Source organism: Saccostrea echinata, unplaced genomic scaffold (assembly GCF_033153115.1).
Source record: "Saccostrea echinata isolate AGI-Se365-2 ecotype Australia unplaced genomic scaffold, CSIRO_AGI_Sech_v1 ptg000046l, whole genome shotgun sequence".
NCBI lineage: Eukaryota > Metazoa > Mollusca > Bivalvia > Ostreida > Ostreidae > Saccostrea > Saccostrea echinata.
The window spans coordinates 2,868,837-2,887,936 of NW_026889795.1; the positions used below are offsets into that span (position 1 = coordinate 2,868,837).

General features: G+C 32.7%; 1 protein-coding gene across 4 annotated transcripts; it reads right to left on the bottom strand.

The window, feature by feature from the left end:
* Nucleotides 1-243: 243 nt before the first annotated feature.
* On the bottom strand, nucleotides 244-19,073 carry LOC133202090 (uncharacterized). Of its 4 annotated transcripts, none has more exons than XM_061337871.1 (17): nucleotides 17,964-19,073; nucleotides 17,560-17,709; nucleotides 10,096-10,303; nucleotides 9,005-9,105; nucleotides 8,511-8,656; nucleotides 8,051-8,159; nucleotides 6,982-7,091; nucleotides 6,702-6,826; nucleotides 6,028-6,158; nucleotides 4,615-4,782; nucleotides 3,546-3,673; nucleotides 3,106-3,257; nucleotides 2,890-2,960; nucleotides 2,455-2,593; nucleotides 2,017-2,292; nucleotides 1,729-1,923; nucleotides 244-1,576 (listed from the first exon to the last, which is right to left on the bottom strand). In XM_061337871.1, the coding sequence occupies exons 3-17, from the start codon at nucleotides 10,232-10,234 to the stop codon at nucleotides 1,332-1,334; spliced, it is 2,235 nt and encodes a 744-aa protein (XP_061193855.1). In that variant the 5' UTR covers nucleotides 10,235-10,303; nucleotides 17,560-17,709; nucleotides 17,964-19,073; the 3' UTR covers nucleotides 244-1,331. The 4 variants fall into 4 exon arrangements, with proteins under 4 accessions (XP_061193855.1, XP_061193854.1, XP_061193853.1 ...); XM_061337870.1 differs by having other exon boundaries at nucleotides 17,560-17,713; XM_061337869.1 differs by lacking the exons at nucleotides 17,560-17,709; nucleotides 17,964-19,073 and having other exon boundaries at nucleotides 10,096-10,424.
* Between the last annotated feature and the right edge of the window lie 27 nt (nucleotides 19,074-19,100).

The following is a 19,100-nucleotide window of genomic DNA, read 5'->3' on the forward strand; positions in this document are numbered from 1 at the left end:
TTGCATCATATATTCTCTGTAATCTTTACAAAAGAATCCCAATTTCGAGCTCAGAAATTAAATTGAATTTCCTTTTTCTTCTGTGAGGTGGTTTAATCCAATTCAAGAAAGTAAAGATGGCAGATTCATCTTTATGCTATTTCTAGTGCGAGGACAAAACATAAAATGCAAACAAAATACTTTTTTGCTTCTTCCTGTGATATCGGTTTTTAAGTCAATGGATAAAAATGAAGACGACACAAATTTAAATATATTCAAATTTTAATTATTGACGGTAGTGAGAATATAAATTTTTTTAACTGCACTAATATTGGTCAAATAAAAAAACTTCCCATAATGTAAAGTTTTACAAAAGAACCAGTGGTCTTAACGGTCACCTGAGTGAAATACATCAATATAAAGAATGTACAGAATTATGAAAGAAAACAAATTAAATTGATTGATGAATATGCTTGCGAAATACGTAGCAACAGGGAAGAACATTTTCGAAGGCATAATACATTTTCACAATATAATCCCCGTCCTAACACTAGAGCCCTGACCCAAATGCCATGAAATCTACAATTTTTGAAGAAACATCCTTGTTTATATAACTAACCAATTAGTTTGTTAAATACCCTGGGACAGAAAATATAATTGTTAAGGAATTTATGCATTTTTGTTTATATAATCAATACAGTCGCTACGTAATACCAGAATCCCTGACCAATGGGTCATGAATTTCACAATTTTGGAGAAGGCACCCTTGCTCATCATAATCATGCACTTATTCTGTTTACTTAATACCTAGGAGCAGAGAACGAAGATTTTCAAGGAGATAATGCATTTTCACCATATTATCATACAGCCCAATCCGAACAACAAAACTCCTGACCACGAGGGGCCACATTGTATGAATTTCACAATTAAGTTTGGTTAAAGAAATCATTGTTTGTTATAATCATGCAAACAGTTTGGCTGTCTTATGTCTAGGAGTAAAGAAGATTTTTGAAAATGGTAAAAATTTTGATGGTTTTGGTCCCACCACTCAGGAGGGGCAGGGACCATGAAAATCATAATGGTTTTTTACCTTGACCCATAGATACATACACACATATACCAAAATTGTTTAACAGAGAGAAGACGATGAAAATGTTCAAAAGTTAATGACCGACGTACGACGGACAACGCAAACCGCACAACGACGGACAAAAAACAGCAATAGGTCACCTGAGTGCTTTAATGTAGCAAACATCTTTTGCTGCATATATAATTGACGAAAGATTTTTAATGCCTACACATAATCTAAAAATTTTCAAGCAATATCATTTACATCGATTTTCATGTTGTCTTTACTTTGGATAGATAAGTGTTTGTTCACTTTCAATCGGGTTATATCCCTGGGGTCTAGATGAAAAACATTTCTGGTTACAGTTTTTACTAAAAAACACTATACACAGAACAAGAAACCCGAAGACGAATATCACAAGGAACGCCACCAAAGTAGTGTATGTAGTGTACTTTATTACGAAGACGCCATGGTTCTCCGAATAATTTCCTTGCTCAGCATGAACAATGTTGGTAGTACCGTCAACAGCTGAAATGGTAATGTCATGTTGCAATTTTGAATTACCGGGTGGCAATAATTACAAAATTTTCGAAATAAAAATGGTATCAAACAAAGACTTCTGATTAATGAGAGACAATATCTTTGACATTTTCATTTATTTTCAAGTTTTATTGACCTACCTGACATCTTTAAAAAATTGCCGTCTTCTTGGTCAAATTTGGATTTGCTTTCTACGTCAGGATTAAACTTGGAGTTTGAACATCTCGGAAAACCAGTGGGTAGCTTCGGCATCTCATCTGGCTCGCCTACTTGTAGAACTACAGCCATTCCAATGGTCATGTGATTATCAATGTGACAATGCACAAACCAAAATCCTAAAAAAATATTTTTATGATATATAAATCCTTAAAATTTTCGATCAATTATGTCTGTAATATTCATTTCACAAAGGGGAAGAAACACGATACCTGGATTGTCTGTTTTGAGTCGAAGAACAACATAGCCTTTGCCAGGTACCACGACTGTGTCTTTTTGAGGTGGATTCTTAATGTTTATATCTGGGACATTACCATATTTCCAGCTCTGATTCCGCCATTTTGCTTTACTAAAGTCTTGTGAATACTCTACATCTTGGTTTGTATCTACCATTAATCCGGTGGTTTCGTTCATAACTGGATATCCATACTTTAGTACATGGAAACGGTTTCCATGGAGGTGGATGGGATGGAAAGTTCCCAATACAGCTAAAATTAAAAGTAAAAAAAATCTAAAGCTTGAAACATCTTGAAATGAACCATCTTTTACAGAGTGTATCACGTGACCTATCCTGCACCAGTAAGACAGTTGTGCGGTTTTCTTGGTATACTGACAGTATATTGTATTACAGAGTGTATCACGTGACGTACCCTCCGCCAGTAAGACAATCTGAGTAGTTTTCTTGGTAGCTAGTTTGATGACGTGAGTACAGCGACAGAATTCCCCACAGATATCCATATGTTCGTTATCACAAACAATGCTCTTGTCTTTCACTATGTCTGGATAAATCTGCAAGCAAAGTGCTAAATAATGAACGATAATAATAACATGGTTTCAACAAGCTCCTTGGACTGGTTACAATCTGGTCATGCATGCATGTAAGTATTCATTGAAATTTTTATACAGATAAATAATTCTTTTTCTTAGATTGCAGCAATGGACAAAATTAATTAATTTAACGGGGATGGGAAGGTGAACTATATATTGCATAGATTATTCATTGAAAGTACATGTATTCTGACTGTTTTGAACAATAGATGTGTACATGCAAAATACCTTCAATAGAAAAAAAGATAGTAACACACCTGAAGAGGAATAGGGGGATGTTTGTAGTGAATTGAGTTTACTGCAGGACGGACACGCTTCACTTTGGTTCCTTAAATGAAATGAAGTACTATTATAGATTTTATTATTAAAATAATATTTAAATACCGAGCTTTCTAAAAAAAAAATATATATATATATATAAAGCTATTTGATTGACACTTGTTAGGAGCATGCATGTGAATGAGGATCTGTACCTATTGGATTGAAATTTAGAAAAATCTCCTGGAAATCGTCACGTGAGGTCGGCACGGCCACAGGTGTCTCTTCAATACTTCGTGACGTTGCTTTTAGATCCGCCACCGACAGGCATTTGGTATTTGGCTCTCTCTTAGCCATTGCCACAGGACTGAAAAAGTTATGTTGGTGGTAATCGAAGCATTAATTTTTTTTACGTAAATCGGTGGTTTAAGAAAACTCTCAAGATACGCCTTCAAACAATGTACTTATTGTCAATGCTAGTGTCAGGTAAGTACTGTCATAACATTTTCTCTCAAGCTTTTACATAAATATAAATTGTTGCTTTACATTGGGCAGTAAAATGTAAGTGGGAAGAATATGATGTGCTTCTGATATACTTCATCTAAACAGACTGATTTATGAGATATTGTAATACTGTTTTTCTTCTGCTTTTTACCTCCAGTGACAGTTTGCCATTACACAAGGTTCCAGTTTCGAGCACTCCCTCTCTTCAGATTCAGGTAATTTATCGTCTGCACCTTGGTAGTGGAGTTGAGCAAAGCTTATGTTTGGTTTGACTGGATTCTAATGAAAATGAAAGCAAGGAAGGCAAAGTGTTGAAAACAGCAAAATTACTGTACAGAAACAAAATCTGATGAAAAATTTGTTGTTTTTTTTTTTGGAGACCCTAATCCTAAATTTATGACTTAAAGCATGCAGTCAGATAATATGCGGCGACAAAACTTGAATATAAATTCATCATTGAAAAAGGCGTTTTTCCTCTTTTTCTTCTTGTAACACACTTATCTGTGTATTTTTAAAAAAAATATGTTTGAAGAAATCAGTTTACATTTATATGGCATTTATACACGGAATGAATATTACTTAGATTCTAGAGTCATCATTGGGATCATTGGGATTTCATGGATTCTGGTCATCATTGGAATCTCTGTTCGTGGATTTCGGTCATATTTAGGATTTCTTTTCGTGGATTCTAGTCATTATTGGGATCTCTGTTTGTGGATTCTAGTCATAATTGGGATCTCTGTTCGTGGATTCTAGTCATCATTGGGATCTCTTTTCGTAGATTCTGGTGATCATCGGGATCTCTGTTTGTGGATTCTAGTCATAACTGGAATCTCTGTTCGTAGACTCTGAACAACATTGGGATCTCTATTCGTGGATTCTAGTCATTACTGGGATCTCTGTTCGTAGATTCTGGTCATCATCATTGGGATCTCTGTTTGTGGATTCTGGTCATCATTGGGATCTCTGTTCGTGGATTTCATTCGTTACCTTTTCCCGAATCCCCTCATTGTGTTCATTAAATCTTTTTATATACGAGCTGCTCACCAAATTACGTCTCCACGAACCAGTAAAATTTTGACTGCCCATGAACATTAATACCCCCTCCCCCACGAAATGAAATTATGTCGCAGTAGTGCATATCATTAATCTGTTTATATTTAATTTACATTCATTCAAATTATCTTACAAATCTTTATAATAATACCAATCCGACTCACAAAATGAACATCCATGACATCTGTTGTTTCTATTCTTATCCAATAGTTATCAGGGGTGCGATATGCGTGAAGAATGACGTCATAGCTTTCTCCTCCATTAATTATGAGGAAGTCTATCCAAACAGGGGTTATCTCCGCCCCATCCGTCCCTACCAGCAGAAGTTTATGCTGTGTGGAAAAACAAATCAAAATATTAACAAGTGGCTCATAGGTTATAATGAAATATAGAGATAACGAACAGTATTCAAGCTCAAAGTCCATTTAAACAATACAAATTGGGATTGGAGCAAACATGGACTCCAAAAACATCAGAGATGGGATCAGGTGCCATGGAGGACTGAGCATCCCCTGCCGACCGGTTACACCAACTGTGTGCTCCTTGTCATGATCGAGAAAAATGGAAAAATAAGTAGACATAATGGCCTAACAATTAGTATGAAAATCATCAGTCACCATTTGACTTAATGATAGATTGTATTTGCTGACAAGGTATAGTATCGACCATAAAACTTGTCAAATGATAACTTCAATCAAGACTATACCTAATTCATCCATCTTGAACTGGAAATTTTGATCAATGTGACACAAGATTTACAGATTAACAGGTTTTTTTTTTCATTATCACGTTGCATGAAGTCCATCTTTTAGATCCTTAGTACATGGCAAAAACATCACCAATTTAGCCAAATCACTACTAGTTTCATTTGTTAAAACCTTTATAGTTTTAACTCATTATATACATACAGTTTGCTGACAAAATATAATATCCATGAAAATGGCTAAAATGAAATATTATGAATTTTACAATACACATGTATTGAAAATTTTTAGATCATAGGGTATTGGACGTGGAGAAGATTCTAGAAGATTAAACTTTTTTCATTGTCAGGCAAATAGTAGAGATAACATTTTTTTTTTTAAACATTTAATAAAATTTCAGTATACTAAAACTTAAACCTATAGACCATGAATTTCATAAATCTAGAAAAAGGCTAAGTATTCATTCTAACGATTAAAATATCAAGGTGGGGATTTATGACAACACTAATTTCTGTTCCTCTTCATAGCTGCTATAAATTGAAAACGGTAAAAGTTACTTCAACAATGTCACAAGAGACGCTCAAAATACGAACAACGAACAGAACCTGCAGGAACAAATAGCGATATGACGTCATCAGAGTGACGTAGAATTTCAACGATGACGTGTGCTGCTGAACTAGGGCTTAAAATAGGAGGTATCCATATTAGCACACTAACAGTTAGTGTATATACTGAGGGTAATAAATAAACTTTTTGTAAAAGTCATTAAAATGTACATAACCATTATGGTATTTGACTGAAAATTGATTAGTATAACTTCGGATCATTTTTACTTAAGGAATATACATTAAAACTGAGTTGAAAATATTTAACCTTATCAAAGGAAATTTTGTATTCTCCAGACAGAGCCGAGTTTATCAACCGGAATCTGGTGTAGCTGTTGGGAGTTATGTTGAAGATTTCTAATGGCAGAGCTCGCTGCTGATCAGAGCTGTCACTTGAAACTAAAAATAAGTATACATGTACTTTATTTATGAGGATAACATTGCACTTGAAATCCGAACATTGTAATAAAGTGCATTCAATGTCTTTATAAACGAAGCGGCAAGAAGCCATTTGACGTCATTCGAGGTAAACATTTTATAAATAATTTTTACAAATACAAATCATTATGCGAGGTAAAATCAAGATATTAATACTGTAAACCATTTTTTATTCGCGTGCGAGAAATATCCGCGAGTTTCGCGACCATTTTTAACTCGCCAATATTAATCGCCGCGAACCATTCATTTTGCGTAGTTTGTATTTGTAGGGAATATTTCCTCAGTCACGAAAATTAATCATCGCGGATTTATTTCAAACTGACGAATCGCGAATAAAAGATGAAGCAAATAATAGTTGGTTTACAGTATTAATTCCTAAAATAGACCAGTGCATCTAAAATTAACCAATTCAAAGTGTAATAATAATGCTATATATCTGATTTTGCCAAAGTTTTGAGGTTTATTCTTTAACATAATTAGAACAAAATAGTTTTTTTTACTTACAGTACTTTGTTTTTCCGTTAACCAGGGTATTACTGTACGGCATCGTCATGCTTGAGTGAGAACCATCATAGCTAAGCTTTGCCTCCAAACACTCGTCTTTATTCATATTCTTCACAAACCTAAGACTATATCAAGAGAAGCTTTTGAGGGAATCTGATTTTAAACTTGTTGACACTAAATCTGAAAAAATACTGAAAAACCACCTGCACGTTTTGCATACCTGTGCTTTCATGTTTCTCTACACATTTGTATAAAAACTTAAGAATAGCGATTTGCTTACGTTTGCATGTACCATTCCTCGTACATAACCAACTGTACGTCACTCTCTGGAAAACTCCAGTCTTGGACCATTAATACAACGTCCTTATCAGTTTTTGGAATATCTGTTCTCTAACAAAAACAAAAGTATATCGATATCTGAATAAATCGATGCTTTTCTGTTGAAAAAAAAGTCAAGATAACCATACTGTTGAATGCATTTATTTCCTGGGGTTCCTATTTTTGTGACTTGCTTAAAACTACGGCATTGGATTGATTGATTGATTATTGTTGTTGTACGCCGAATTGGCAATATTTCACCCATATTTCTGCGGTACGACATTTGATGTTTCGAATTTTTAAAAAGAATTTTTTGTTACAACAAAATTTTATGTTGCTGGAATAATACTAATTGAACAAATCGCTCCATTCTGTTCTTGAGAGTAAAGAAAATGATTTAGATTCTTTTCTATTTATCCTTGTGATGAACCTTGCATGCTTTTTTCTGGCACCATTTTAGCGCGTGGCGCCATAATTATACAAATTCAAATGTACTCCATATTACAAGAAAATATTTTGTATAAATTTTCTCCATTCTTTGTGAGAAGTGAATGGAAAAATTTAAATCACCACATCCTTTTATAAAATTTCTTAATAACTATACTATCTGCTTTAGTCAGAGGAGACAAGACTTTACAAAGATCCATTTTGTCACGTTTGATTGAAATTAAAAAAAGAGGTTGTAAGAAAGAAGTTGAAAAATGCAAAAAGTTAAAATTTTTAAGCTAGAAACCAATCAGACAGACGGAATGTCATTCTAACCTTTTTACTTTGTCTCAGCTAAATATAAAGGTACACTTAAGGTTCATAAACCCTCTGCTCACTCACATAAAATGTTTCTTTATCTTTTATGATTTTCCAAAAGAAATGTATTTTTTAAGTAAAGTACAAACAATTATAGCATAGTTTGCGGGACAAAATTGGACAAAAAAGGTATTTTAACATTACAAATTTATAAAGGAATAATAGACATTTATGTCGTGAAGAGTTATCTCTCTTATCAGTGTACTGATGAACCTTAAAACATTTACCTCCTTTTCTTTCCGAGGAAGTACGATGAAGGCGCCTGCAAGGCCTGATGACCTCATTGTTCCGTGATGAGCATGATACCAATGTGTACCTCGGGGACTCGCAGTAAAGCTTAAAAATATTCAAGCAAAGGATTATATTTTTTTAAAATCATGATTTGCATTTAATAATTAAAATATTCAAAGATGTTCATTCATACATGTGCATGTATATTAATATTTTGTCGTGATTAAAATACAGGTATGTTTATTCAGATTATACGTGTAAAATATGTAGGAGGTGTAATGATTAAATATTTGTGAAGTTGTGACTGATATAATAAAAAAAAATGTGTAAATATATTTCTAAAATACATTCAGATTATTAAATCAACGGAGATGCACATTAAGAGCACGTGTTAAACAAACCAACACTAGATTGATGGCTTTTTAGGAAAAACAAGTAATCCTTTAAATTACTCACAGGTATGTAAACTTCTGTCCGGGAAGTATCGGACATTGTGTTACCATGGAAACACCGTCCATCCAAACAGTACCGTTCTGAGATAGTCCGTGCCAGTGAAGCGTGAAGGCTTCATTTACCAAGTCATTGTGGACATGAATTCTCACCTACATATGTATAGAAAAGCATCATAAAACGATACTGAGTTGTATAATATCATATCATTTAAAAAAGTACCTAACAATATTGGATTTGTAAAACTGATAAATTCCCTTATTCCACTATTTTTCAGTATTAAATACTTAACATACTGCGCTTAATTATATGAATATACAAAATTCGAATATACAAAATTCATTATTTAGATACACATATCTCGTTTAATGGAATTTAATCATACTTTCTATTTAAATGTTTTTTTTTGTGCAAGCAAGTTAAAAGGAAATTGTTATAATTACAACATTCATTAGAAATATACACTGTACTATCACAAGTACGCCACGCTGTTAACTTACTCTTTGATTTTCATACACGGTGAGCGTTGGTGCAGGAAACTGATTATTAATGGCGAACATAAATCTGTAGTTACCATCAGCAGTTATCACATCCTTCATTTCTAAAAATAAGATAATTCACAATGAAAAGGAGGAGTAGAAATAATATAAAGAAAAACAAAGCTATATTGTAAGCACCATTCCTTAAGGTGTTGTGGATTTCCTTCAATAAAATATTAAATGTACCTTTTCAAAATGAAATTAAAATCAACGGTATTAGGTTAACAGAATACTGCTAGTACACATTTTTGATAATCATTATCATTTAAACTGAATTAACATTTCTTTCAGGAATTCTATTATACATCAACTAAGTTTTTCCTTTTTTTTCAATTCTGTCATGCCTTCTCAACAATTACAATGAAAGATACAACTAGGCAATAAAAATACCATTAATCTATTGAATACAGATGTTTTTTGTACTATAAATATCAAGTACGATTCCTGAAGAATGTCAACAAGCTCCAACATTCTTTTGATGACATAGTTTCCAACCTAAACCCTTCTAGGGAAACGGACTCTCGATCAGCCTACCTTCTGATGACAAAGACTCCCAGTCTACCTTCTGAGGACATAGACGCCCAGGCTACCCTCTTAGGACACAGCCTCCCAGTCTATCTTCTGATGACATAGACGCCCAGCCTACCTTCTGAGGACAAGCACAAGCTAAAACATTTCTTCTGAGGATATAGAATCCAACATTTTTTTCTGATGACATAGACTCCAAGCTAAGTTCCTGGAACATATACTCCGACCTTCCTTTCGAGAACATTTTCCAATCTAAATTCTAAGAATACAGAGTGCAACCCACCCTTCGCTGAGGATAACGACTTCTTATACCTATATATACCTACTAAAGCAATATAGACGTACAACCTACCTTCTAAGGACATTAGACTCTAACCTTTCCTCTGAGGATGTAGATTTCAAATTTTCTTCGAAGGAACTAGACTCTAACCTACCTTCCGAGGATATCGACTTCCAACCTAACTTCTGGGGACATCGACTTCCAGCCTACATGTACCTTCTGAGGACATCGACTTCTAACCTACCTTCTGAGGACATCGGTCCTTCATCACAAGAATGCATCATTTCCTCATTTTCATTTGAGCTTTTCCTGATAAACATTCCATTTTTGTAGAGAACAGGATTGCCTTCATTAATGGTCCAGTTATAAGTAACCATGGTCATAATGTAGTTCACGTGTAAATCAAAGGTACACTCCTCAGCTGATGCCGGACAGGTTGGTGTCACATCGTGCTTAAAAGCAGATTCAACCCCCCGAAAGATAATAATAATGTGAAGGGAAAATATTCTCAGAACCTGACTGTAGAGGCTCATTTTGGCACTATATAACGATATAATGATAGTGCCGAAAAATTATTTTTTTTTATATGCATGGTGTAAAAAATGAACAAAGATAAATTTTAAAGTACAGGAAAATTTTTAGATTATATGAACTACGTGCAAAGATCAAAAGACATGAAAGTCAGTTTGATGTACAGCAAATAACAAAGAAGGCATTAAGCATATTAAATATGGTATCTTCATTAAATTTGTAATAATCCTTCAATTGTTAATTCTTCTTGGTATTCTAAACAGCTTCTATATACACATAATATCTTTGGAATAGTTTCTATTTAAGGTCAACAATCCCTCTGTTAACTCATATTAAATGATGCTTTAACGCTTATCAAAGGCGGATCCAGCGCCGGCGCGCCGGGCGTGCCCCCCCCCCCCGTTTGATTTTTTTAAAAAACATTTTGTTTGTATTATCCAAAAACCAAGGGGAAAACATCTATTATTTGTTAGAATTCGTCAGTTCGGACCCCCACCAGGGTTTTACCCTGGACAAGCTGGGGACTTCAATGCAGTCCCCCGGCCCCCCGCCAGGGCTTTACCCTGGACCCGCTGGGAGCTTCAATGCAGCTCTCAGATCCCCTGCCTTCTACTGCCCCCCCCCCCCCCCGTTATGAAATTCCTGGATCTGCCGCTGCTTATAATTTTCCACAAGAAATGTATTTTATAAGTAATATGCAAACAATTTTATAGCATAGCATGCGGAATAAAATTGGACAAGGAAAAGATATTTGAACTTGAAAAATTTATAAAATTAAGGAATAATAGACATTTATTCCGTAAAGAGTTATCTCTCTTACAGTGTATCAATGAACCTTAAATCGAGGAATTTATTTATTTTGTTTCTCAGTATTTCTGCTTACGGTTTTTAATATTTACATAGGATTATATGTAATCTAAAGATATCCTCCTGAACTACAAAATATCGCAATAATATAAAACTTTGCTCTAAGCTAAATTGAGGAAATAAACCCTAGAAAGTTTGTCAATTTCTCTGTGTTTGGATGAAATGAATATTGTTGGATTGCAAATATAAGTTGTGTACTAGTCTAGTATTTCCGTTTTAAAAGTTTATGAGGATATGACCCGATCTGTTTGATAAGATCTTCGTGAAATATGCTTGAGAGAAAAAAATTTCACATAATACCTTCATGAACTTTTATTGTACATCATAATTCAATAATTTTTTTTTTTTTAGATATTTGTTAAAAACTAAAATATTAATATGCTGAAAGTTAATTAAACTTTGGCTTATTTAAATTTACAGAAGTCTTTACATTTATTGATTTTTCGAAATCATAAAATGAATAAATTTTTTTAGCGTATTTTATTTACAAAACAACTATCTATAATAAAAAATGCATTGTTTTTGGCTTAATTAGATTGATATAGTTCACAATATCCAAACTGATACCACACAACAGCTTTTTGTCCCCCTGCATGTGTTTTATAATCCCATGCAGCGTAGATATATGGGACCTAATCCGGAACTCTTTTGAAGAGTGTTACGATTCTTTCAATATTGTAGCATAATTAAAAAGACACTCACTATACACAAGAAAATAATATCACTGCTCTTACATCTTCTATCTCTTTGATGAAGCATGTGAGCTATGTTTAATCTTCCTCGTGCCTTTTCTATCAGAACACTGTTTATTTAAGAAATAAAGTCCACGTTATCGTGAATGTTGCAGGATAACCTCCGAGGTCGAGAAATGTTGTCTGAAATATAAAAGCCGAGGCTTTTATATTTCAGACAACATTTCGAGACCGAGGAGGTTATCCTGCATCATTCACGACAACAAGGACTTTATTTCTATTCTACGAACGGCTCTAAAATACAGTTGATCGTTTTCTCTAAAGAGAAACGAATTAGGTCACCATGTCGCAATTCCGCTGTTCCATTTAACACCAGAGGGTCAATCGATTGCATAAAATGCAGACGATTTTAACTTTTGTTGGATTAAAAATATCCTTTAATTATTTATAAATTTGCTTGTAACATAGATTGATTAATTTTTATGAATGAAAAATAACAAAATCAGTTGTCTTTTTCATTGATTTATCAGTAAAATCACGGGAGTGTAAATGTTGTGGGGAGGTCCGTAGAACAGCCCCATTTGGCTATAAAAATGGATATTTATCAGCTGTTTCAGGCAATACACGTTTAGACTGCGGAAGACGACACATCGATGTGGTCTAAATAAGTATTAGAATATACAGTGAAATATTTATTTCAACTGTACAGATTTGACATGTGTTTCTGATCTGATAATTTTTTGATGACGTTCGTGATTTATTGGAAAATAATGTCCGCGGCTTTTCTTTGATCTCGGCAATAACCGTAGTAGAATATATATCATATATTATTATAATTATGTTCTCCAAACGAAGTTTGGGAATATATTGTTTTTACTCTGATTATTACGTCAGGGGACATATTGCTATTGTACACATGGAAACGTTGTCCGGGGACTTACTCGCAGATAACATTGGCATTGTTGCTGGAACTTTCCATAAAAGATGATGACCAGCTGTATATATGTGGAAAAAAATTTCAGTTTCAACATGGCTTCCGTTGCCATTGAAACGTACGAAAAGTGAAGAATTTTGTCCAGAAGTGTTCTCACTGATATCTTAGACAATCTTAATGAATCTTCATAGAAATGATAACCAGTAATTTTAGTTTTGTAAATCGCATTTAAAATTTTCAAACCATCCATCGTTGCCATGGAAACAGAAGAAAAGTAAAAATTGCTAAACTTTGATTTTCTCACAAACTGCTCAGGCAATTATTTTGAAACTTGTACAGATTGTTCCTTACATTCTGTCAAAAGTAATTTCTATTTTAAGAATTAGAATCTTTTGCAAACAGTTGCCATAGGAATGAAAAAAAAAAAAAAAAAAAAAAACAGAGAAAAGTTAATATTCACACAGATGTTTTCCGAGGTGGTTTGGACAATTGTGATGAAAATTTACAGAAATTATGATTAAATACTCTATTTGTTCAGTCAATATTCAAAATTTTTTAAATGCCTATCGTTTCTATGGAAACAAGAAAAATGTGATTTTTTTTAAAAAAAAAAAACAAAAGCCTGAAAGGCTTCAATGACGTCGAACAAGAAAAAGAATTTCAAAAGATAATTTTGAATTTGAAGATAGCGATAAGTCAAGTGAGTGACTCAGGAGACATAATAAAAAAATAGTTTTAAACAAAATATCACAATTACAGTCTGGGGCCTTATGTCATGGTCCGAATGGAGCAAGGTTCGAATTGACCAGACACCGTCGAACATGTTCATGCCAAATATTCTTTTCAGTCAATTATGAACTATGAAGGATTTCATGAATTTATATAATATTTTTTCTAATTGCCAATGTCAAAGCGTTGTATTAGTGATTGCATCTAAACTACAACCAAGACTCTGTTCTGTTACAATTACGATCGAGTTACGAACGGGCGTGGTATACGGTATACTGGGAAATGGAGGAAATGGAGAAATACAGTAATACTGGTCAATATCATCGGTTTTTAGGATAGAGTTGGTTAGAAGATTGTATAAGCTAAGATTTAGAAATTCAATCAATTTAGTCTTGTAGTATTCGTGTTTATGTAATTTTGTAAATATTTTACCTCCTGTTGTGTTGTTTATGTTACACGGTTATAGTTCCGAAATGTTATTCATGTCATTCAACGCACCCTTTCTGTAGAAATTCATCCGCAACAACCATTTTTCTTATGTGAGAATAAAACATAATATTGTTGTTTTGCAATAGAATTAATTGCAGATATAATTGATGCAATTTTATTTTCAAGGTATTATTCATTTTGAGCGTTTTCAAAGAAATTGGTTTATAGCTATTGCTATTTTCTATTGCGGATGCATCGACTGACACATTTGGTCGCGTACATATCCGGTCGCGATTTCAACTGGGCGCTTGCTAGATGACGTTCGAGCTCCAAGAGCTCGACGTCATAAAAATCATTTTCTCTGTAACTAACAAACTTTTCAAAACTTTATTGTTGTAATCCTTTCAATGTATCAAAGTGGTTTCTGCATAAAATGGAATTGATGGTCAGCGGAAGGAAGTCGGGACCACTAATTGTTTTTTATTCACCTTACTTTTGTCTTGGAGCGTTCTCGTAGAAGGCTTAGAAAATGTTTATGAAACTTCACAGAAATAAAGGTCAACACCTACAATTGCGGATATATATTAAATTTTCAAAGGAAGTTTATTTAAAACCTGAAAAATTCATATTTGCAGTTTCTTGATACCAGCAGCCAAAAACGTTGTATAAACGTTTATGCTTGATCGTTTAAAAGCTATACATTATTCAATGTCTTTGTCTTCCTAATTTCATTTTTCCTAATATTCCTAGGGTACGTAAAGGCTAATCTATACAGCTTATATATATTACCAGTTTCTTGTTATGATTAAGTAGAAATAAAATATCTTAGCATTTCAAAAAAAAAAAAAAAAAAAAAAAAAAACCTGGGACCAACGTTTCTAAATCACTACAAACTATTCATTTTATTTTTATTTAAGTACTTTACGGGAACTGAAACGCATCAATACACACGGAACGAAGTGTAGACTGAGTTAAAACTTCTCTGATTACATGTACAGTGAAGAGACGGAAAACCTTCCTAATGCCTTAGAAGCGAGTTTCTAGTAAATAAAAAGGGTCGTATATCGTATATATCTGGTGGGCGCATTTTATTTTTATTTCCCTCTTTTAAATATTTTCTTGGAAAATTTTGCTATAAGAGAAAACTTACATTCCTTTCAATATTCATCCATATATGAACAGCATACTCGATATTATATAGTACTTCCATGTATCGAAACACGATCAACTTAATAGCATTCAAATCATCGCATTTCTCACGATGAGGGTCTAACGCCATTATCTACATTCATGCTCTTGGCGTCATTTCTAATATATTATCTATAGGTACAAGGGTGGATATTTCAAAGGAAATATTGTATATTTGTTTTGTATGTCTTTAAAATATTAAATAAAATAATCAGAAATCAGAGCTAAATAAAACCATTCGAAAATTTAATAGATTTATTGATCCTCTGGGTCAATCTTTAATACTCTGTATGTCGAAATATAAGAAAGCGGATTTAAAAATAACCGAGAACCTCTGTTTTCTCATACAACCGCATTTGATCATACCAGCCCAAACATTTTTATCAGAACATTTATCATCAAATGCATATGGAAATATGTCCAATTTTTCTGTATCCAATGCCAATTGTAAATGCACATGGTTTGGAAAACAAAAACTTTTAGTTAGATTGCATGTCAAATGATTGTAATGCTGCTTCAAAATTTAGGAAATTCATCGTATAATTTTTTTTTCAAACAAAACATATAATGTTTTTCAAGTTTGAAACAAAGTGAGTCTCATAAATTCACGCTATATATTGTAGCCTCATGAGAATGGTTGCTTTCCGAATTTGTACAACATAACGGTTGAATAAAAGATTAATGGCTATTTTGAATGCAATTTGAACATATACTCCAAATATTTTGAACAGTTTTAAATCTGAAAGAACGAGAAACTTAAATTTCTTTGAGATGACAGGGTAAGTTTCCTATGCATAATACGAAGATGAGCTTTGACTTAGGCTATTGCACTGTCGTTAACTTTACTGATTTTGTTTTTCAAATTAAAAAAAAGAACACTGCTTAATAGGTGTGTACCTATTTTAATTTGAAATTAATTATCAGTAAACAACAGGTACCGTAATCATGATTCACACCTAAATACACGCACTCACGAAATGACAAGAAAATGAGATGACGTCATTTTTATTGACGTTAATGGGAACCTGTTATGCTTTGAATCCAAATGTCAGGAGTGCTTAGATCACATAATCTTGAATCACATCTTGCATCATTGATAGAAATAAAGAGCATTTTTTAAAAAGTGAAGTATCTGAAGAATAATAAACAAAAATATAGGTTCATTTGTTAGTACGTTTGCAGGTATATATCTGCAATATATATAGTTTCCGGATTACATTAGGTGCATATGATTTCACGTTAGATGAAGCCAAAGCTATTTAAAAAATGGAATGTTATCTTATGAATCATTGTTTACATGAGGTTTTCTTTACTGAAATTATAAAGTACAGAATATCCTGATGAAGAAATCGTCATTTACTATAGCACTTGATGTTTGTTCAAATGATGTCAACATACTTTAATCACGACTCAAGAAAAAATCCTGACCTCTGGTAGCAAGATAGGTCAAGGGTTTGTCAGAAGAATCTTGGCTGGGGAAGACGGCATTCACTAGTCATGTTTGATGAACATTTGACTTCAGTTGTTTTTAATACAATTATTGACATAGTAAGTAATTAAAAAAAATGAAGCTGTTCAAAATTTAAAGTACAATTTGCAAAGTGGTTTGCTTGATTCCCAGTTTCTTTTTTAAAAAAATAAAGAATTCACAACAATATGAAGTTAATAAAAAAGTAGCATCTTCCACCAGTGCAACTATTTTCCAATGTATAAAGGATATTTATACATGCAAATTGAATTGACAGACCCAAAGCTCCCATACAGCTACTGTAATATCTGGCTAAAAAGATTGTTTTATTTGAATTTCTTTCCTCATACAAGTACATCTGAATTTCAATTAAAAAAACCACGAACGGGTCCGGCTGAACACTTACAGTGATGTAAAAATTATATAACAGTAACTACTAAACAATCTTTCTGTTGAATAAAAAAACATTTTTATGCCAAAAAATCACCTTCATTACAATGATTTTTTTCCTCCGAGTTTTGATTCAACAAGAAAAAAATATAAAGTAATTGATTTCATCACAAGATTTTTAAATTCTCTGCCAGGTGCTTCAGGGGTACAATAAAAACTCGACATGTCTTCTTGAAAAAAAAAAAAAAAAAAAAAAAAAAAAAAAAAAAAAAAAAAAATATATATATATATATATATATATATATATATATATATATATATATATATATATATATGTATATGTATATGTATATATATATATATATATATATATATATATATGGCAATACTATTGAAAAAGTAAAATGTTTAGTCAATCAGTTAAGATTTTTTTTTACCCAAATATACAAATAAAGAAATATTGTAATCTTTTTTCCTCACCAGATATTTATCACAAAACGTTGAATACCAAAGCACTTTTGCTTTGTTGCCATCCTTATTTCATCAACTGCTATCTCTCTGAAAGACTTCACACACCTTTGACTTGTCCAAAACATGATCAGTTTCTGGCTGTATTCAAGCAGTTAGCTTCTATCTTGTAAAAGATTAAGGTTTATAAGATTGAATATGTATTTTGAAACAGATTATGTGAATTTACATATATAAAAGTGAGAAAACTAGAATTATCACATTGATATGATATCCATTTAAAATTAAATGTATTTATAAACTATATTTAGTATGTGATACATAAAGTTAAATGGTATGGTGAGGTCAATGTACTGAAATTGAAAATTTACTAGCCTAGTAGTAAACCATAATTGTCTGTCAAATGCTAGAAATACCCTTTTCAGTTTCTGTTGTCAGGGTTGTTAAGAGAATGGAAACGTTGGACTAAAAACTGTAACTCAGGGTAAAACCTCTGGGACAAAGGTTGTTCATGTTCATAGGAGTGTTGACAAATAGTCATCCAGAGAATGAAGTTGACCACTGAAGAATACGCGATAAATCAAAAGAAAATGTAAATTGATAAAGGGAAATTCTAACCATTTTCATCATGCAGATAGAAAGTACCACAGCAGTCTATAAAAGACAGCTGGCTCCGTATCTGAGCATAAATTGAAATCAATATTAGGTCGTTATTAGCGACTATACACGCATAATCATACTTTAAAAATATCATGTGTATCACACACTTTTTTTCAAAAAATAAATCTATATTTTTATTAACTTGTGTGAATGCAATATCAAGTAAATGCAATTAAAAGTTTTCTATATTTAGAATTAATTTTAAGAGATACATTTTTCAAAAATAAATAAATACATGTAAATAAATAAATAAATTTACACGTGCCCTCCACATCTTTGTCTTTTCATTGCACGTGTATTGTGGGGGAAGCAAGTGGGTCTTCACAGATAAAAGTTCTGACGCCAATGGTGCCAGCACCCTTAATACTAGTATGTTAAAAATTCGATGTGTTTGTGTTACACAACAACAACTCTCCAAAATTATGAAAAACTTGATTTTACTTTGAATATTACTTAGAGGTGGGCATCAAAGCTTATACACTTCAAAAACAACACAAAATCAGATGAACTAGTTTCAATTTAATATGTGAGTTCAAACTGGCTAACGCCTATACATTTATAGTGTACTTTTTTTTTTCATTTGAATGTGAATTAATGCACTTTAAAACAGTTTAAACTCTTCAACAATACTTACTCACCAATGTAGTCTTATCTGATGAATTTGTGTGATGTTCTCCATCGTAAAAAAATCACAAAAACTGTTGTTCAGATTATGTTTTTACTGTTTACTGCTACAGCAAAAACACGTGGTAATCTCGATTCGTATCAACTCTTACAGTGATGAGTTGTGTAAATTTATGCGAGAATTAATGCTTGTTTCAAAGTTGTTTTAATTTAAATTTCATGTCCGTATACCTCTATTTATACTTCATATATAAAAGTTATAAAACGTA